The sequence below is a fragment of the Galeopterus variegatus genome, unplaced genomic scaffold (genome assembly GCF_000696425.1).
Source record: "Galeopterus variegatus unplaced genomic scaffold, G_variegatus-3.0.2 Scaffold5386, whole genome shotgun sequence".
In the NCBI taxonomy this organism is placed as follows: domain Eukaryota; kingdom Metazoa; phylum Chordata; class Mammalia; order Dermoptera; family Cynocephalidae; genus Galeopterus; species Galeopterus variegatus.
In genome coordinates this window covers 51,557-73,722 of record NW_007731497.1, presented here as the reverse complement: position 1 = coordinate 73,722, position 22,166 = coordinate 51,557, and the positions used below count along the sequence as shown (strand labels likewise).

Below are 22,166 nucleotides of genomic sequence, written 5' to 3'. Positions count from 1 at the left end.
TTCCTGGGCCAGGCTGGAAAGGGCAGACATCGCTTTTGCTCACACTCCATCATCTAGAACAAACCATGTTCATCAACATGGTGAACAAACCATGTCACCTAACTGCAAAGGAGCTGGGAAATGCAGTACAGCTGTTTGCCCAGAAGGAAGAGGGACAAGGTTCTGTACACCTAGCCTATCCTTGCCATGGGGACAAAACAGGAATTCAGGGCTTGGCCTGCATTCTCATAAAGCTGGCTATCTTGTTAAGAAAATAGAACCTACACACAGGAACAATTCAGTAACAGTGCATATCAGATAAAGGGCCGAAATGAGCAGCCGCATAATCTGTCAGGACGGGGAACCCACTGTGGGTTAGAGAGGATGGATAACCTGACAGGTGGGGTTTTAGTGTAGTCCTAAATACTGGGCAGGTTTTGATAGGTGGGTGGAAGCAGAGACAGCTTGGAAAGGTGGACAAAGCATCACTGTGGAAGGCAAGGGACACATTCCAGGGACAGTGAAACCAGCCTGCCAGGAAGGGAGGCTTAGGCTGTTGCTGTCAAAGGAAGCATTTGAGTGAAAATATCTCTCACTCACCACTGGTTTGGAAATGTGTGAGGGTAGGAGTCTCTTTCTAAGACCCCGTGGAATCTGTTGCTGAGATAACGTAACAGATGATGCAAGGTTAATTACAAGCCTATACTGAGTAATCTTGCTACCTTTCATGTCTAAAACAGGGCAGAACATGTCTAAATCCAGGAAGCATCTAGATTTGCAGATTAAGGCTTTGAAGTTCAAAGTATTTCAGGTGAAATTTTATCCAAATGGACACTAACATTAAACATAAACTAAGTAGATGTATGATGGAGAACTTGTCCTCTAAGTAAGTGGACTCCTTTAAAAAGCTCATAGCATTCTTGTGTAGGTTATGCTCTTTCTGACAACTACTTTGATTGAATTTCACATGCATACATTCTGCCTACTTTTCAGTGTTACCTAAATTATGTATGGTACAGATAACATCATGGTACCAGTTTGAAGAGTATACTATGACTTTTCAAACTTGTACTGTGATACTGTATCTGTCTATCTACCTATCTGTGTATATCTGTGAGAATATACTTATATATTATATATACATATATAGGTATGAAAATATAAGCCTTCCATGAAAATTTTTCATTATAAGAAGTGTAGCCTCTGTGAGCTTGTGAGCCTCTGTGGTAATTTAAAGGAAGTTGTGTGAAGGGGTGGTATTTACCTGCCATTTTCTTGCCTACAGTATTGACACAGAAGTAAATTTTCTTTTCCTCTAAGTCAATTTTTATTTACCTTACATGTATGGAAACTATAACAACAAAAGATTCATTTGTCCCTTATCGTCTCTTATTACCACCAACTCTAAGTTATGATAATAAATTGGTGTAAGGCTGTGTGGATTTCAACATACTGTCTTATTGTCCTTTCTACTATGGCAGAGCCTCTCCCTATCTGTGATGGTGAATTAAGTAGCCACTTCCATCCTCTTGTAACAGGCAAGGGATCTGAGATAGAGAGGTTTAATTACATTCTTGAGATCCTGTAAAAGCTGTGCCTTAGACAGGGCTGCAATTCAGGTGTCCTGGCCCCTTGCCCTAGGACCTCTCCCCTCTTGCATATATATACCTTATCTATTTCAGTGGAGGGGACTGACCGTTTGGATGAAAACCACTCATAACATCATTTAGGAGGAGGGGTTTTTACATGCACATATTACAATGCAGTAAGTGAGAGGGTGACATCATATATCTGAGAAGTAGTGAAGTGCAGCCACGATCTGAATAAGAAGTCAGATATCTGTACAGGACTCTTCCCCCAAATCACATGACATACCACTCAAAATCATTGTTCTTTTGTTGAATGTCATTTCCCATAACTTCTTGTACTGTTTGCATATTGATAAATGTATTTTTAAATCTCAGAGCGTTATAACTCTTTTGGCACACTCCCAGTTTTTAAAACCTATATGTGGGGTGGGGAAAATGTTAAGACACCTTTTTCTTTATAGATTACAACAAGCATGAACTGGGCACTTACTATGATACACTGTGACAGTCCTGCAGATTAAACAATGAGAGGAATTCTATCTTTGCACTCAGGAAACTCAGATTCTAGAGGAAAATTTAGTTAAGGATTATAAAAATTGTCCAGATACAATGTCATGTTTCTGGTTACCTACTGGGGTCTTAGCTCTGTTGGAGAAATTTGAATTTTCATAGCAACTGGCAACCAGTTTAGGATTCACTCCCTTTTTTGTGAAAGTACCTCCACAAATCACAGATTGAGAGAAGCAAGGATATAGATGTGAAGTGAGCAGCGAGAGAAGCGCCACTCATGAGGAGACTTGCAGGTAGAAAAAATGCTTGTACCCCTGCAAAAGGATGGAACTCAGACCTCCCACAGTGTTCATCCTTCAGTGGGTGCTGGATAAATGCGTGCCGAGTGACCAGTTAACCAAGTGTGTGGAGCTCTCCCAGAAGTTCAGCCTAAGGGGAGTCAAATGGGGAACAGAATGAATGTGCCTCATATTAGCAGAGTTTCTGGTTCCTGCTGACAATACGGTAGATCTTCGGGAACAAAGTGACCTCTGGGACAACGCCTACATCCTACATGATCCTAACATTATTTAGTGACTGAAAACCTAACACATTTCATGGATCAGCATCAGTATGCAGCATGGCCTCTCCAGGGAGGGAAATGAGTAGAAAGACTTTTCAGAGGTGAGAGAGGCATGCTTAGCCATGTTATTTACTTACCTGATTAGATTTTTTTGGTGTCTGAACTCACAAAACGTGTAACTAAGACAAACCATGCTACAAGTACCATTTTTAGAATGTTATCAGCCTAGTAGAAACATTAGATATAAATCACAAGTTTTATTGTATTTCCAATTGAACAGATCAAACTTAATGTCCACAGAAAAGCCTTAGTAATTAGTATAAAGATTAATATAGTGAAATATCCCAGGTTTAGCAAGCCTCCCAAGCAAAACTGAAATTAAGAATTCAGTATATAATCGAAGAGCAAGTGAATATTAATGCCCCAAATCCTCTGAGTCCCCAGATCCCTGATGCAATTATTTTCTATTCACATTAATTGTTCCTAACAGATGACATTAATGACTTTGAGTTAAAATGTGTCCAAGGGAAGATTTTACAAGATCGATGCTATTTAGAAATAAGGTCACTTTTATAATTATTTGCTCAGATTTTAAGCACTGCTCAAAATAATAAGATTAACTTGGTCATTGTTTTTGTTTAATGTGAATATCGAGAGTTAATTTTTGTACTCCCCAATAAGAATATTGGGATATTCACGTTCTTCCTACTACTTACAAGGGTACTTCAAAAAGTTCGTGGAAATTTTGAATGAAAAGATATTACTTTCATGAACTTTTTGAAGACCCCTCGTATTTTCCAACTACTAATTTTTTCTATAGACCGATAGACTTTAAAAATGCTGTTATTGTTGATAAAATGTAATTTGTATATATACATATATATGGAACACTGATAAGCTAGAACAAACTTTTTTGAATTAGTACATGTATTATCTAATTTGGAAATGTCAGCTCTTTTCAGATTTAGCTTTCCAAGACAGGATTTTGAAACAAACAGTTAAATTATTGCTGTTCATTGTTTCTTCTTGGTTTTATATAGAAACTTCACTCACGCATCTTAGATCTTTCATCTGGAGATTTGCTTTCAGAAGCAGGAAGAAGCCCAGGTCTGACGCAGTCACGAAGTGATGCTGAGCTGCACGTGAGTGTCCTACTTGCCTTTGGAACACTTGTTTAGGTTGTTATTTTCCTTCCATCAAATATGATGTCACAGCTGGACCATAAAGAGTATCCTTGAAGTGTTGTCAGGCAGATAAAAATACCTTCCTTTCTTGTGTTCTCTGAAATTCAATATCATGTCCCCCAGCTGATATAGTAAGCAGAAAGTGTCACTCTTGGCAAAAATATCATAAATCTTGGCTTTGTCCCCAAGATACCTTTTTGGGTATTGATTACATCTCAGTCTCTGAGAAATGGTCAAGGAGCTTTTTATTAAGGTGTATGTCCTTTATTACTCATCCTACTTTTTTGATATATTATGTATGAACTTTTAAAAATTCATGGGCTCTGCATTTTTTTTCTTTAGATGGGGTTAGCTTTGTGCTTATTTGGCAAAACTTTAACCAGCATGGCTTTTAACTCTCATTGGCATAAAAAGAGTAACTTGAAAAAACACAACAGCCAAATAAATATACAAATATAATGAAAAATGTTAGGCTTAGAAAAAATGACATGAACTTTTGGGGATAACTGGTTTTTTATTTTACTGTGTTATTTTGTCAGTGTAGATAGGAAATTCTGTATCAATGGTCAATATTCGCAAGTTATAGGAGAATTACATTTCAATGGAATGCTATTACTTTAAACATTCATAAGGACCTAATGGCATCCAATTTGTTTAGTGTATTAGTCCATTTCTGTTACTTATAACAAAATACTTTGAACTGGGTACTTTGTAAGAAAATGAAATTTATTGCTTACAGTTTCTGAGGCTGGGAAGTCCAAAATCCAAGGAGCACATGTAGTGGTGGCAACAGTGACCCAGGGGTCTCACACTGCAAGATGGTGGAAGCAGAGAGAGCAACCCCCTCTTTCACTCTCACTTTAAAGCCCTCAGAACCACACCCGTGACCACTGTCATTAACCCATTCACTACTGCACAGTCCTACAATCTAATCACCTCTTCAAGGCCCCATCTTTAAATTATCATAATAGGACTTCCCGCCCTCAACAGTTACAGTGGGAATTGAGCTTCCATGAAGTTGGGAGCATCCAGTCTACATCATATGGCCTTAAGGTCTCCTGACCTTAAGTGTGCAGTTTTTATCCAAGAAACTCTTGGCTTTGTTCTCTATCTCTGTTTTTTAATTAAAATTGCAAGTTTTATACTGCATTTCTCACAGTAAGGATGTTAAAGTATATGAGTCATTCAAGGTGGTAATCTAAAATACACAATGAGAAAAATACACTTTGGATAGTGCAAACAGTATGTATTTTACCAATTAAATCAACATAATTCAGATAATGTTGCAAAGGATGCCAATGTACATTTTTTGACAAAGAAGAATTTTACAAAGAATCATTACCTATTACTAATGACAAGTATGCAAGTATGCTCAGTGGGATTCATGGTGTTCTGTGTATCTCTGGGAGTTCTGTTTGTCACAAGTCTTACTTGACATTATAGCATAATGGTTGGGACGTGGGCCTGGCATCAGAATGCTGTGTTAGCTGGGTGACCATAGGCAAGATATTAAAACCTCAATGCCTCATTTAGAAAATGAGGATAATGATATTTCTTTTCTATTTTAGAGATTTGTGGTGAAGATTAAGTGAAATAATGCATGAAGTGTGTGGAGCACAGTGCCTGATAACAATATTGGGACAATAATAATATCCCTGCTGCTTTAGCTCTCTTTACTATGTGGCCCCATACCACAGCCACAGAAAAACATGGCAAAGGTGGAAATGATAACTCAGGAAGATATCTACTAGTATGTCTCTCCAGAAGGTCACATCAGTGATGCCTAGAAACACAGGACATCCACTTTTGGCACCAGCACAGTTGGTGGTGGTAATAACTCAACACAGTTATTTTACCACTTAACGTGCAAGGCGAGAAGTGTAAAACAGGGTCCGTAGGAGAGTATGAGCTTATGGTTCAGTTGAGGAGCCAAGACACATGCATATATTAAAAACAAAAATTTTTTTTAATAATGGTAGCAATACCTAAAAGTTCCTAAGCATTACCATATGCCAGGGGCTGTTCAGCCTTTGAAATGATTTTCTGTAGTAGGTGCTTTCATTATCTCCATTTACAAAAAAAAGCTAAGGCAAAGAGGGGTTAAGAAATTTTACCAAGCTCCAAGAGCTAGCACGTGGAAGAGCCAGGATTTAAACCTCATAAATCGACTTGGAGTTCACACATTCAACCACAGAACAGTCATTCACTGGATAGATAATCCTACATGATAATCACATGCTGATGAAGGAAACTGTAGGAAAAAAGAACTCATTTTGTAGCCATGATGTCAGGGATTCTGAGTCCCTTACTAAATTCAAACATCAGTTGCCCAAGGTGGAGGAAGGCGGGAGAATATCCCTTAGGGAGGAGTGGCCCCTTCCTTTTCTTTACAAGGAATCACTGTGTCACCACTCCCACACGTACACACACACCCTCTTCTCACTGGCCCATGGACTCAGCCATTCCTTTTGTACTGCTCAGCACAACCCAGGTCAGACTGTGAGATGACACAACGTGCTGCTCAGGAATCCACACAAGAGACAGACCTCTGTAATAGCTTTTCCTGGAGGCTCGCTACTCAGTGCACTCAGCAGTTTCTAAGCATGTGGGAATTTGTTTTAAAGTCTAACAGATATCTCAGGTCCTGCCTCAAAATTACTGAATCAAAATCCGCATTTTAACAAGACCCCCCAGGTGATTCATGTGTAGATTAAAGTGTGAAAAGCTTGTCTTTGAGGACACCTCTCTACTTAGCCACCCCTGCCAGTGTCCACGTGACATCAACAGTCTTTCTTCATCTCCTGAAGTATCCTCTATCATATCTAGGCATCTCAAGTTCAAAGCCAAAGGAAGAGGGTCCAGTTCCTTCTCACTCTGGCCCATCTTCTGAGTTCTAGTTTCTTATCTCAATCCATCACCTATACAGGGAGGACACACATGGGCAATGACTAGGCACAGGGGCTTCTTATTCATTAATAGAGGCCTGGGAATTGAGTGGAGTCGTAAAAATGGGTATTATTTTGATAGGTGTAGTGAAAAGGGATAGGAGGGAAAGACAGAGGGAATCATATACAAGATTCGGTACCTTGAGAGAAGGTAGAATATAAACTCTAACCGAAAGCCTAGCAGAGTGCGTAAAGGCCATAGGAAAAGTTTAGGTCTGGTAGCCTCGCAGTCCAGAGACGCAGTCTCAATGCCTGGAGAGTAGACACATCAGCAGAGGCAGTCCTCAATAACCACCATCCTGCTTACTTAAACAACAGAATGTAAGAGAACGGGATGGAGAAAATGGAAAGCGCACAAGTAGAAGTGGAGCCTAATGTGGTATTTCTGGGCGTTTGTTCAGGACCCATGTCAGATGTCTGCAGCAGCCCAGCCTTAAGTGCCTGGCGCTCCTGTGCGATAGAACAATTGGTTAAAGGCATCTGTTGAGATACAAATGCGAATTCACCTTAACTAAGTTATATCCAGCAATAAACTAGGTCATAAATCAATAGAGACTGCTGAAAGCTGGATTTTAAGAAAAGTTTCTCCTTTCATTGGTATTCAGAGCATAATTTCAGGGGGAAAAATAGGGTAGTAACATTTCTTGGCATTTTTAGATCAGTTAAGGAGATTGTTATGCAGCAAAAATATTCATAGCACGGCAGATGCCTAATACTGAAATTTTAACACTGTGAAGCGTTGTGGATATTGATTAGAAGGCAAATTAAACATGCCCTGTGTTCTTATGTGGGGGGTTAATATTTACTCTCGGATCGTCATTACCTTCCTTCCTGAAGCTGGTGTTTAGTCACCATCAGTTAGAATAGCATTTGGAGAACAGTGATAAGTACTCAGGTACTAAAGGCATCCATAAAGTGTCATTAAATTGCATAAGTAAGAGGCTTTGCCACTCTGCAAATGACACAAAGACAGATGGCTCCCCATCAAAGAGTTTCTGAGACAAAGCTTTATATGGAGAGGAGACTTGGAATTAAACAATAATAGAGACACTCTATTCTCAGTGGTCAGGATGCCAAATTAATTTAGCCTGTCCAGTTTGTGGAGCTTCATCTGTTACATGAGGGGCCTATAATGTGCCTGTCAAGATGTACTTGGCTGTTTACAACTTTATTTGTCACCCTTGTCTTATGCAGACCCACTAGAATTCTAACAGCCTGGGCCTTCCACAGGGGACCCAGATCTATCTGATGTGAGCGTTGTTACCATTTGGACAGCCAGCTTGATACAAAAAGTCCTATTATCTTTTACGGTGGAGGCTCATGATACCTGAGTTTGGTGTCTGCTGTGCATGGCTTCCTGTGAGGAGGTAGAGATATGCTGTGGGCATTTGATTGCTGACTTAGAATGATGCCATCAGAGCCAGGAGGACCACAGGAGTAATCTGCTAGAGCTGCCCCACTCTACAAATGAGGACGTTAAGGTCCATGGAAGTTAAATGCTTTCTTTGCTCAAGATCGCATATTTAGTGGCAGCATGTAGCCCAAGATCCAGAGTAGCCTTGAGCACCTCCTCTAGGCCAGACATTGTGCTATGTGCTACACATATGGGACCTCATTTAGTCCTTGTAATAACCCTATAAGGTAGGCAGTATTATCGTTATTCTCTCCTAAAAGGAAAACGTGGCTATAAGAAATTAAATAATTTCCCCATAATCACACAGGAAGAGGCACAGCCAGGATTTGAGCCTGTAGTCTGTCTGACTCCAAAGTCTGTGCTTCTAACCACTATACTGTATTCTCTCCTAGCTTGTTGTAAGCTTCAGCTAGTATTTACTCTCTCCTAAGCAATACCCTTGCTCAGAGCTGTTCTGCTTTTTCAGGAATGCCAACTGAATGCAAAATTAGGAACCCCTGCCTTGAAATGCCCTGGCTTGGGGGTTGTCGTCCCTGGTCATCTCTGTCCTCAAAATAGTGGCAGCAGCAGCAGCGAACTGTCTCTTTCAAGCACCTGCAGCGAATATTCCAGTGGCTCCTCATACACGTGGCATGACAGGAAGAACCTCAGGAAAAGGGTAAGGCCTCCTTTTGAGGCACTTTGGCATCACAGCGAACCAGAAAATAATCCTCTTCTGGTTTGATTTAGTCATGGGCGGTGGGGGGGTTTGGGAGAGGGTAAGTAGGAAAGGACATTTGCTGAGTTACCTGCTCGTGTATTATATTCACCTCCTCTTAATCAGTGCTATAGCCTCACAAAATATGATTTGACTATAAATTGGAGGGCAAGATAGTAGAGAGAGAAAATACCACGGTAGACAACAGGGACCGTGACTTCACTGAAGGTAAGCATATCCCTACTTATATGCCAGGAGTTCCTTTACCAGGTTTTTAAATATTTATTACTGCTAGAATAACTCCCATCTGCGAAGTAGGCTCACACAGCTGAAGAGCCCTTGCTTTGAACAAACTTCTTGGCACACTGGTATAAACCAAGTATTTGAAAGAGCTGTTTTAGAAGTTCCCTAATGTTGAAGAAAAGCAGAGTATCCAAGAATAGAAATCCTGAATCAAAATATTTGGAGGTCGGGCCAGCCTGGTGGCGCACTGCTACAGTGCGCCGATTGGGAAGCGCGGTGGCGCTCCCGCCGAGGGTTCGGATCCCACATACAGACCGGCCGCTCACTGGCTGAGCGAGGGGCGGGAGCAACGCCGAGGGTTGCGATCCCGTGGCCGGTCCCGGCCCGGTACGGGCGCGACACTGAGGGCTGCGATCCGTTGCCGGTCACGAAAAAAGACAAAAAAAAAGGGAAAAAAAAAATATTTGGAGGTCATTTTTCTACCATTTGTATAAAATTAGTTTATGGTTTCAGTAGTGTAGAAACCAGGAAAATTCCATAGCTCCCAGAAAACACTGGTGAGGAAGTAGCTTTGTCGTCCTCTGCATAAGAACTCAGGAAAAGATTTCAGGCTTGCATTTAGAGCTTATTTCCTTGGAATCAGACTTCTAATGCAAAGTACAGAGCCTGCCACATTATCAAAATTGCTCCCTCTGAGGAGTTGTTGGGAACTCTGAATAATGACACGCAGCAGACTGGAAAGATGGTCAGGGATGTTTGCAGGCTGTGCCTGCGAGTATGGCTGGCTCCCAGAGCCCCTTCTACGCTTTCCTCTCTCCCCTCCTCCTCTCTCTCCCTCTCACAGCCTTCACACTTTTCTTTTCTTTTCTTTTCTTTTTGGCAGAATTTCTTCCAATTTGAGCAGTCCTTGATGTTCTAAGGCAATCTCTCCCCTGAAAAAGGAGAAAGAAGGTTCTTAAGATACTTTGAGGACACTCAGGAGGCCATCCTCTGGAGCCTTAATAGGGTTCTCTCATTGTCACAGAGTACCAGTATGCCTGTCACATCTTACAGGGAACAGTCCTGATTCTCAGGGACCCCACAAGCTAGACCCAGTCCCATCAAGACATTTTCAATTTACGTTAATTAAAGAACTTCCACAGTCCTTACCTTGTGCCAGGTGGTCATTTAGCATTAACTTACATCATACACTCAAATATAATATGAATTTGAATGTGAATACAGTATTAACTATATAATAGTAAATATTTTACTAATGGCTCTTTTTGAGCTCACAAGTATTTTTTTTTAATATTGTTTTGTGTAGAAACAAAAAGGAAGCCTGCATGAAATGCACTAGCCTGCCCTGCATGAAGGAATTTGGCTGTAATCAATGAGTCATTACCATGTGCAGCACAGCTTTTTAAGCACTTCACAAGTATTAACTCATTTAGTGCTCACAATAGCCTATTAAGTAGGTTCACCTATTCTCTCCATTTTACAGATGAGGAAACTGAGGTGCTGAGAAGTTAAGTAACTAGCCAAGTTTGTATAGCCAGTAAATGGCAGAGCTGGGCAGTTGACTCTAGAACCTTCACTCTTAACTGTTCTGCTCTTCTGGCCTTATTGAGTCAGCCTAAAACACGGAGGGGTTATCCCAATTGTTGGGATCCATTTGTTGCCATTAAGGCCAAGAATGTCCTTTCTAAAAAAAAAAATTGTAAAACTGTTGTTCAGTCAAGAAGTAGAAAAAGACTATGGACATTAAACAGTGGCCCTCCCTTATCAGCAGCATCTTGAGCCAACCACACTGCTCCCTAGAGCATCTCTTCCAGGTTTTTTTTAGCAAAAAAGAAGCTCCTGCGACAAATGCCAGCTCCTCCTCTCTGTCTCTCCCACAAGGGATTCATGCTTTTTTCTCCCCCCATGTTTCAATCTTGTTCCAAACTTTTCTCAAGTTGTTAATTACCATAACCTCCTTGTCAAACTGAGCAAGGAATGTGGCTGATTCCACGGGGTGGAGAGCCTGGGCTTTGGGAAGTTTGTAGTGGCTGACTCTGGGGCAAGTCAGACTACAGCCTGGGCAGCCTCTGGAGCGGCAGAAAGGAGGTGGTGGGCAGAGGCTGTGTGTATCTTCTGTGGGTTGCATAAATCTGCCTTTTTCAAGCTCTTGTGGGGTACTCTTGCCTGGCTTCTCTTTCTTATTGTCATTGTGACTATCAGGATCATGGAAATTCTTAGAAACCCAAGCTGTGGCAGCCCACTCTCTGGTTGGTCTATAATACCCAGACTTACTAATGGGATTTCTTCTGACTTTCAAAAGAGTTCTTAATGGTTCAGGGGGAGATGAGGAAGAGGCAGCATGACCAAATAGCATCTATCCCCAGCATCTCCTGACACTGGAGAATTTTCTACAGAAAACGTATTATTTGACTTAAAAAGAAATAAACATATGTGTTGTTGATAACAAGAGTATTTTTCATGAAAATGCCTTAGATATGAGCAAATATTCACAGCTCTCTAAAAAGCCCAAGATTGCAATGGAAGTTTCTAACACTGTTTCAACCTCTGCATATGAGCATGTGGTTAGTGTTCAGAGTTGTGGGGCTAGGGGTGCAGCTTGTGTCATCAAGACTGGTATAGAGTGCACCTTTGAAACCACTAGATTCATCTCTTGCAGTTTGTCATCATTAACCTTATAACCTTTAAAAAAAAAAAGTCACTAGGTCAACCCTCACATCCTACCAATTTCCTTGAGTGCCAGTTTGTTATATAAACTCTGCAAGTTCCATTCGAGAATGGGGTAGAGGTAACCTGTGGTCTCTATTATGACACTGACTATTGTAGGGGGGACGGGATGTTCAGCTTGCCTTTAGTAGTAGAGCATCAAGATTAGGCATACAAGCTCCAGAGCTGCGCTGCCTGGGTTCACATCCTCTCACAGCTACTTTTGAACTTAGTCAAAATCGACAGTGTTGTAGAAAGAGCCTGAGAAACGAGAGTTCAAAGCTTTGCTCTAGCTATTCCTAGCTATAGGATCTCCAACAGCCTAATCTTGCTGAATCTCTGTTTCCTCTATCATAAAATGGGAAAGATTATGTCTCCCTCATGGTGTTGTTCTAAACATGAAGTTAAATCACTGTGTAGGTGACTGGTATATAGCAGGGGCTCAGTAAATGTTAGTTCCCTTCTTTTGCCCTTCTGTTCCTTGTTACCAATACTGTGAAAAATATGCATGTGTAGAATGCAGTCTTTTTTCTATATCATTTCCCACACTCTTTCCCAAAGCTAAGTCTGGTATCTGGGGAGGAATGAAGGGCAGGAAATTGACCTTTTTAAGTTAGTAGGTGAGTAATTGCTAGAGTATTCTAACAGCAGATGCCCGGATGTTGTATCTTTGTATGCACACATGTATAAGTTCGGCATCCGTAATCTGAAAATCTGAAGTGCTCCAAAATATGAAGCTTTTTGAGCACTGACATGACACTCCAAGGAAATTCTCATTGGAGTATTTCAGATTTTGGATTTTTGGATTAAACATGCTTAACTGGTATGTATTCTGAAAATATTCCAAAAATCAAAAAAAAAATCCAAAATACTTCTAGTCCCAAGCATTTCAGATAAGGGATACTCAGCCTATTTTTCATAGATGTTCATTGCCTACCAGATAAAGTCATGAAGTCACAGAACTATCAAATGTTAGAATGGGAGGGGCATAAAAATATGCACCAACTTACTTTTCCAGCTTTTCCCCTCTCCACCTCTCACAGGCACTCCACAGTGAGGTCGTACTGTCTTTCAGTCATTCTCAAAGTGTCCCTTGATTATACCTTCTCAGCTTGGGTCTTTGCCCATCCCATTTCTTTTTTCCTCTCTCTGGAAATCATTTCCCCACTTTTAACCTAAGGCAAACATATCTATCTTTCAAAGGCTAGATAAGTTTTAAAAAAAAATTCTTTTTCCGTATGCCTTTTATGATTTTTCCAAACAGACCTGTGGCCTCCTTCCTCTTCATCTCCAGAGTGCCTGCTACCTTGCACTTCTCATTTGCTCCCTTGACATACAGTTCATTTTGCCCAAGTCTCCTGTCCCCTGCTGGATTTTCTGCTCCTTGAAGGCAAGGACCTTACCTTCCCTTTCTTCGTATCACTGTGATACTTAGCACAGGACCTAACAAAATCAATGTTGGGTGCATAGTTGATGAATTAATAGCTAATTAACACATGCATTTATATATGACTTCTTATCAACTACTAGCAAAAATTAAGTCCAATGACAGGCTTTTCCTTTTATATGTTTGTGATCCTCATGCTTCATTTGTTTTCTGATATCTACTTTTCTTTCCTAGCAATCGTCACAAAACTGGGATAAAAGGCTAAGTATTGATTCTTTGCTCCCAAGTGGTTTTGCTAGCCCTACAGATGAACTACCTCCAACTCGTATCAAGGAAAGCCACATTTTGGAAGGGCTAAAAAAGCTACAGAAGCGAAAAGTATTACTTGAGCCCCCGTCAGTGATAACCAAATGGGGTTATAAAGATTGCATGAATTCAAATGAAGGAATATATTCTCCAGGGATTAAGAGTAGCAGCCTCAAGGAACATACCCCCTGCAAACCAAGGGACATGGGGAGCTCCTACAAGGAGCCTCACAAGGCATTTGTTTATGATACAGATTCCCATGATGATGCTGATGGTGACTCTTCTTCCTCAGCATTGCTCCAAGTAGTTCCAAACCAGGGTTGCAGGCTGCATGGTAGCAAATTAACCCACAGTGTTTCTGACAGTCTGTTTGGTTGGGAGCCAAATGAAAAACACTTTTTGGAAGGCAGATCTTCAGTTTATCCCAGGGAAAGGTCTAAAAAGCTGACCAGTTGTGCCAGCAACTGTCCCTTGGAGAGGAAGCTGTGCCCAAGTGTACAAGTGCATCAGGTACTGAGGGAGACGGACCCGCACAGCCAAGGCCACAGCCACATGGCTCTCAACCTTTCAGACACCGATGACAATGAAACTCTTGATGAGTTACACATAGACAGTAGTGATGAGAAAAGCCCTTCAGACTTGTCACTCACTGCTGACACCGATAAGTCCATGGAGAACCTGGACATCCTCATGGGCTTTGGAAAGTCTCAACTTGGGTCTGCTGATGAGGAGGAAAAGTCAGTGCCCATCCACTTAGAGACTAGGCCAAAGACATTTAGTTTCATTAAACAGCAAAGGGTTCTGAAGAGGACTTCTTCAGAAGAATGTATTACAGTCATATTTGATGCAGAAGATGGCCAGCCCATTGAATTCAGCTCTCACCAGACTGGAGTTGTCACTGTTACCAGAAATGAAATTTCCATCAATTCGGCCTCTACTGGACCCAAGGCAGAACACACTGAACTTTTACCTCAGGGAATTGCTGGCTTCCAGCCAGGAGCTGCTGCAAGAGAGTATACTTTCTTAAAGAGATCTGAGGAGGAAACTGAGAAAAACATTCCAAAAGATAACATAGATAATGTTCCCATAGCGCCCACCGAACCTTTCAGCCCCAGGATGGTAGCACAAAATGCTCAGCGACAAAAGCTGGCCAGACCGACACACGGTATGTCATGCCAGAGTAATTCTAGGTCTTCGGCATCCATGGGTATCATAGATAATGTTCCCATAGCGCCCACCGAACCTTTCAGCCCCAGGATGGTAGCACAAAATGCTCAGCGACAAAAGCTAGCCAGACCGACACACGGTATGTCATGCCAGAGTAATTCTAGGTCTTCGGCATCCATGGGTATCTATCAAAAGCAAAGTCTGACAAAAACACCTGCCAGGGGCAAGTCCTCACCTCAGAAAGCAAAAATAATGGAGCCTGATGCTTCCACACGAGTCCCCTCCTCTGGCCGGGTGACTCATGAAAAATCACCAGCCTTAGCTCCTGGGAAACTCTCACGGTTCATGAAGAATGAGAGCCCAGGGCCGCTCTTTCACTTACAGCCAGATTCACACATTCCAAAACACCCCGCCCAACTTCCTCATGGCTCCAAAATGTCCAGCAGGAGGGATTGGGTCCATTGCTCCCAGAGTCAGACACCAGGGTCACGGTCAAGGCCCCTCACTGGACCTAGTGACAATGGAGAACCCCCCACGAGAGAGAAACACTGTGAGTCTGGGCCAGAGGCAGGGGCGCAATCCCCCTCTCCCCCACCCCCTCCGGGCAGGTCAGTGTCCCTCCTGATCAGGCCCCATTATGACTCTTCACCAACACCTTCATCTGCCAAGCCCGAAACCAGGGTCCCCAGTGAAACGGCAAGGACAGTAGTCAAATCCCCTCTGTCGAAAGGAGCCTCTGCTCCTGTTATATCTTCTCATCAGGCCATGACAGAAGCGCCAAGGAAGAAACCATCCTCGGCCTTCAAGAAGCCTATCTTCACTCACCCTCTGCCCTCCACAGAAACAGTGACTCAAACCAGATGCCCTGCTCATGCTCCCTCTGGCTCATTTACTGTGATGGCTCTGGGGCCACCAAAGGTCTCTCCAAAGAGGGCTGTTCCCAGAACCTCTCCTCACCAAGCACTTGGGACCACACAAGCAGACACAGGGTTACGGACTCCCAAGAATTGTCCCTCAACCCATGAACCACTGGAAATATTGTCCTCCAAAAGTGTATCTCCAGGAAGGAAAGGACCGTTAAAAGATGGTGTCCTCACATTCCCCAAGCCTTCCTTCTTAGGGGTAAATGAGTCACCGTCATCTCAGGTTAACAGTCCCTCATTAACGTCGTCATCCTCCAAAAGCCATAGCACCCCACAAGGTTGTCAAAACACTCATGAGAAAGGACTGAAAACTCGCCTCCCGGTGGGACTCAAAGTTCTCATGAAGTCTCCCCAATTGCTCAGGAAAAGTTCCACGGTGCCCGGGAAACATGAAAAAGACAGTTTAAATGAAGCCTCTAAAAGTTCTGTGGCTGCAGACAAGTCTAAGCCCGAAGACTCCAGGAATCCAGCAAGACTTGAGACCACAGGGGGCGAAAGAAACGTGACCACACTGGGTTTACAAGCTCAGGACAGTTTAGCTGAAGGGCTTCCCCTGCAGGAAACAGCAGTGCCAGAGTCACTGGAAAATAGCATCCCTGGGGCTAATGGAAGAGAAGGGATAGAAACCAGACCAGTGAAAAGATCCCTTTCCTCCAGCAAGCCACACCTAAAACCAGCTCTAGGCATGAATGGCGCCAAAGCCCGCAGCCAGAGCTTCAGCACTCACTCAGGGGACAAGCCCTCGACGCCCCCTATGGAAGGGCCAAGCAAGGTCCGAACTCAGATTATTACCAACACTGCTGAGAGAGGCAATTCTCTTACCCGGCAGAACTCCTCCACAGAAGGCTCTCCCAACAAGACCCCTGCCCCTTCTGTGTCTGAGAATCTCCCCAGTGCTGGAAGGCCCCTGGGGCACCTCTCCTCCAGGCAAGGCTCCCCAGGGAGCACAGGCAGCTCCAGCAGTCAGAATGGGAGCCCAAGCAAGTTGCCTTTGAGGATCCCTCCAAAGTCTGAAGAATGCCTCACTCCCCCTGGAATGGAGTCTCCCCAGTGCTGGAAGACCCCTGGGGCACCTCTCCTCCAGGCAAGGCTCCCCAGGGAGCACAGGCAGCTCCAGCAGTCAGAATGGGAGCCCCAGCAAGTTGCCTTTGAGGATCCCTCCAAAGTCTGAAGAATGCCTCACTCCCCCTGGAATGGNAGAGAGTATACTTTCTTAAAGAGATCTGAGGAGGAAACTGAGAAAAACATTCCAAAAGATAATGTAGATAATGTTCCCATAGCGCCCACCGAACCTTTCAGCCCCAGGATGGTAGCACAAAATGCTCAGCGACAAAAGCTGGCCAGACCGACACACGGTATGTCATGCCAGAGTAATTCTAGGTCTTCGGCATCCATGGGTATCTATCAAAAGCAAAGTCTGACAAAAACACCTGCCAGGGGCAAGTCCTCACCTCAGAAAGCAAAAATAATGGAGCCTGATGCTTCCACACGAGTCCCCTCCTCTGGCCGGGTGACTCATGAAAAATCACCAGCCTTAGCTCCTGGGAAACTCTCACGGTTCATGAAGAATGAGAGCCCAGGGCCGCTCTTTCACTTACAGCCAGATTCACACATTCCAAAACACCCCGCCCAACTTCCTCATGGCTCCAAAATGTCCAGCAGGAGGGATTGGGTCCATTGCTCCCAGAGTCAGACACCAGGGTCACGGTCAAGGCCCCTCACTGGACCTAGTGACAATGGAGAACCCCCCACGAGAGAGAAACACTGTGAGTCTGGGCCAGAGGCAGGGGCGCAATCCCCCTCTCCCCCACCCCCTCCGGGCAGGTCAGTGTCCCTCCTGATCAGGCCCCATTATGACTCTTCACCAACACCTTCATCTGCCAAGCCCGAAACCAGGGTCCCCAGTGAAACGGCAAGGACAGTAGTCAAATCCCCTCTGTCGAAAGGAGCCTCTGCTCCTGTTGTATCTTCTCATCAGGCCATGACAGAAGCGCCAAGGAAGAAACCATCCTCGGCCTTCAAGAAGCCTATCTTCACTCACCCTCTGCCCTCCACAGAAACAGTGACTCAAACCAGATGCCCTGCTCATGCTCCCTCTGGCTCATTTACTGTGATGGCTCTGGGGCCACCAAAGGTCTCTCCAAAGAGGGCTGTTCCCAGAACCTCTCCTCACCAAGCACTTGGGACCACACAAGCAGACACAGGGTTACGGACTCCCAAGAATTGTCCCTCAACCCATGAACCACTGGAAATATTGTCCTCCAAAAGTGTATCTCCAGGAAGGAAAGGACCGTTAAAAGATGGTGTCCTCACATTCCCCAAGCCTTCCTTCTTAGGGGTAAATGAGTCACCGTCATCTCAGGTTAACAGTCCCTCATTAACGTCGTCATCCTCCAAAAGCCATAGCACCCCACAAGGTTGTCAAAACACTCATGAGAAAGGACTGAAAACTCGCCTCCCGGTGGGACTCAAAGTTCTCATGAAGTCTCCCCAATTGCTCAGGAAAAGTTCCACGGTGCCCGGGAAACATGAAAAAGACAGTTTAAATGAAGCCTCTAAAAGTTCTGTGGCTGCAGACAAGTCTAAGCCCGAAGACTCCAGGAATCCAGCAAGACTTGAGACCACAGGGGGCGAAAGAAACGTGACCACACTGGGTTTACAAGCTCAGGACAGTTTAGCTGAAGGGCTTCCCCTGCAGGAAACAGCAGTGCCAGAGTCACTGGAAAATAGCATCCCTGGGGCTAATGGAAGAGAAGGGATAGAAACCAGACCAGTGAAAAGATCCCTTTCCTCCAGCAAGCCACACCTAAAACCAGCTCTAGGCATGAATGGCGCCAAAGCCCGCAGCCAGAGCTTCAGCACTCACTCAGGGGACAAGCCCTCGACGCCCCCTATGGAAGGGCCAAGCAAGGTCCGAACTCAGATTATTACCAACACTGCTGAGAGAGGCAATTCTCTTACCCGGCAGAACTCCTCCACAGAAGGCTCTCCCAACAAGACCCCTGCCCCTTCTGTGTCTGAGAGTCTCCCCAGTGCTGGAAGACCCCTGGGGCACCTCTCCTCCAGGCAAGGCTCCCCAGGGAGCACAGGCAGCTCCAGCAGTCAGAATGGGAGCCCCAGCAAGTTGCCTTTGAGGATCCCTCCAAAGTCTGAAGAATGCCTCACTCCCCCTGGAATGGAAGACCAGCAGGCCTATGCCCAGGGAGAATGCCCCAGTGTGGCTGTACCTGCAGACCCAGGCAGCGACCACTGCAGGTGCCCACCCACCCCAACAGACTGCCCAGGGAATATGCAGTGTCCAAGCAGTTGTGAAACAAGCAGGACATCCAGGCTAGAAAATTCTGGATGGCATCCAGATGCTTCTACAACTGGAACCGGTGCTGTGAGCCCAGAAACCCCCCTCTCACCCACAATAGAAGAAAAGGTCATGTTGTGCATTCAGGAAAATGTGGAAAAGGGCCAAGTGCAAACAAAGTCGACCTCTGTGGAAGCGAAGCAGAAGCCGGGGCCTTCTTTTGCCAGCTGGTTTGGTTTTCGGAAGAGTAGACTCCCAGCTCTCAGTAGCAGAAAAATGGATGTCTCCAAAACCAAAGTGGAAAAGAAAGATGCAAAAGTCTTGGGGTTTGGAAACAAACAACTAAAATCAGAGAGAAAAAAAGAGAAAAAGAAGCCGGAACTACAATGTAAGATAGAAAATGAGCTTAACAGGGACACCAAGTCGGCAGATAGTCCAGACAATGGTTTACAAAGCAAAAATCTGAAAACGCCGCAGGACATTTACAACCAAATGAAGTTTGAACCGAGAAATAGACCCAGCGCTGTTACATGCTCAGCAAAAGATAGCTTTATGATGGAACTTCTGAACAGGTAATTCATTGGAAGAGAGGGTGGCAATGTAGAGGGGTCCCCCTTAGCCCCACTTAAGAAGAAGTGTTTGCTGCCTGCACGTTAAATGCCAGTCAAGCATGTTTTCCACACAGGCAGAAATGCATAGTAGCAGTCTTTTATACATTAGCAGAGTTTAAACAATGAAATAAAAGTTAGCAATAAAATGATAATTTAGTCCATGTTACTTTGTTAACCAAACCAATGGTCTTTGAAATTAAAGAATAGTAAGTTTTATCAAGGTTGATAGAAATTCAGCCTACACTAGGAACCATGAATGAAGCCACATGGCATGAAATGGAAGAAAATTACACGTACGTTTTAAAGCATGCCAATTTCATTGATTGTACCTAGCAAATGTATACTTAGAAACTTTCCAGAAGTAATTACATTTCCTGCCAATCTTAAGCTAGAAATGTAGTTAGCAGTCACTCCTCAGGGGGTTTTATTTTGCCCCTCCCCACAAGCAATCATAAAAATAAAAATATTGTATCATCAAATCTATATTGACACTACTGGAACATTTGAAGATCTGATCAAGGCTAGTGAGAAACACCACTCAAAGGTTTAAAGTCAAAGAGGTACATGAAGGTTACATTAAACATGAAAGTATTGGGGAAAGGAGAATGATTGAAGAGGAGCAATGTAATTTATCAGAGGAATCACTTTCTACCTGCAGAGTTGATAAGAAAGCAGCTCAACAGATGGAAAGTGGATCAAATAATGTTTCCTGCAGGAATGTGTTAAAGGGCAGTTCCCAGGGCTCCTGTCTCACCGGCAGCTCTATCAGCACTCAAGGAAACCACAAGAAAAACATCAAAACTAAAGCTGATATGGAAATACAGAAAGACTCCTTGGTAAGTGCCCTACCATCCTGGTTCTATGATGCTATGTTCTGAGATGTTTGGCCTGGGCTCTTTCTACCTTTTGCTGATGAAAAAATATGGGTAAGAAATTATGGGGGAAAAGAGAAAGTCAAAGGAAAATATTTGGAAAAAAGAGAAATCCTGGTGATCATTGGAGCAGAAAGACGGCAGCTAGACCACACGTGAGTATGACTCCCTCTAGAAATGCTGCTTTCTTCAGCTCTGTTTTCAAAAAGATGGTGTAATCGCAGTGCAGGCAAATGGTGCTGCCTGTGTCATCTTCAGATTATACCCTTATGCTGGAAACATGTTGTAGTGATTACTTCCAACATCACCAGCAATGAAAAAGGAATGAACATGATTTTTAAAATAAAAGTGCTAAACACTTTAAGAGAATATTGGCTATTCTGATGATTTTATTTAAGCACTGGTCATTTTTTATGAAAGCTATATATACCAATTAGCTCTAACTAGACAAGTGTCTAGGAAGTTGGTGCCCTGTTGTTCAACCTTTTAACTATGAGGTCCAGAATTTAGGTAGTAGACTCCCTTTAAAAAATAAATAAAAGGGCATTTTTATATTTCCTCAGGGCACTCTAGTTTCAGATAGTATTTTTGTTTTAAAATTAACTTAAATGCATTTACCCCATTTACATTCCTTATGTATTTGTATATTTGATTTGACTATGTTCATTGTTCATCTTAATAAGTTTTAAAGGACTTAAACCAAAAAATTCTCTTAACAGAATTACTGTATCCACATCATTTTATACTCTAATAAAGAGATTATAAAATATACTACATGCTACCATTTTCTGAGGAAAAACTTCAAATAGAAAGTAATTATTCATTTTTGTCTGGCCTGGCTGAAGAGTAGAGGAGATTTTAAAAGTAATCATGGTTGGTATCATTAGTTACTAATTATAAGTTATAATTACTTATTGAAGTTTAGAGTTCCTTAGATTAGAGTTTCACAGACATACTTTAATTTGATACAAATGTACATTTGAAATTTTTTATTCAAATATCTCTTGACTCCGAAGAGCTGTCTTTTTTTCAAACTTTCTGAAATCGTATGCAGACTATGTTCATTACAAAAGTTTTTTTTTCTTTTTCTTTCCCATTTTTGCTCTTGGCTTCCTTGGTATCATCTCTTCTTTGAAAACGTAGATGTCTCCTGCATTATAAAGCCACAAATTATAAGCATATCTAAGGCTGCCCTTCTAGTGTCACTGAAAGTAAGGAGAGAGAATGAACGTACAGAAATGTGCAATATGCTGGAAATTCAATCCAGCTGATGGAAAACCTTGATAGCCTGGCAGAGCCCCTTATCAGAGGCACTCAATTTAACTATGCCCCATTTACTATGGTTCTGACAGCTTAGGGTATATCTTCACTGTACAGAAGTACCAAAAAAACAAAAAGACCCTGTATTTGGTTTTTACAATTTTAATTTTACTTTCTTATTGCTTCCTCATACCAAAGAAATTTGCCATGCTTTTCCTTTCTTGTCTGCAGTCTTTCACAGAGTAGTATGAAGGGTCCTTTGGTCCTTCCAAAATATCTGCAAGAAGCACTCTTATTTTCTGTGAAGTACAAAGATTCCTTAACCACCCAAATATGCATTATCAATAGGGATATGCTAATTTTTCTAGTGAGCTACAGGAGGAAATTAGTCATGCTGGGAAGCTTTTCCATACAGAGAAATAGTATTAACCTGGATAATTGACCAGCTAGTCTTTTTTTTTTTTAATGTAAAATACAATGTTTTTTGTTTCATCTCCATTATCATCATTGTGGATT

At 42.9% G+C, this 22,166-nt stretch overlaps 1 protein-coding gene across 1 annotated transcript in view; it reads left to right on the top strand.

Moving 5' to 3' along the window:
* The window catches only part of NCKAP5 (NCK-associated protein 5), a gene marked incomplete at its 3' end in the record, with an annotated part of 102,309 nt that overhangs the window by 73,629 nt on the left and 6,514 nt on the right, over positions 1-22,166 (top strand). Inside the window, exons 5-9 of the mRNA XM_008589346.1 lie at positions 3,681-3,782; positions 8,650-8,841; positions 13,451-14,712; positions 16,993-19,479; positions 20,177-20,354. Coding sequence (XP_008587568.1) covers positions 3,681-3,782; positions 8,650-8,841; positions 13,451-14,712; positions 16,993-19,479; positions 20,177-20,354 — 4,221 coding nt within the window. The remainder of the gene's footprint in view (positions 1-3,680; positions 3,783-8,649; positions 8,842-13,450; positions 14,713-16,992; positions 19,480-20,176; positions 20,355-22,166) is intronic.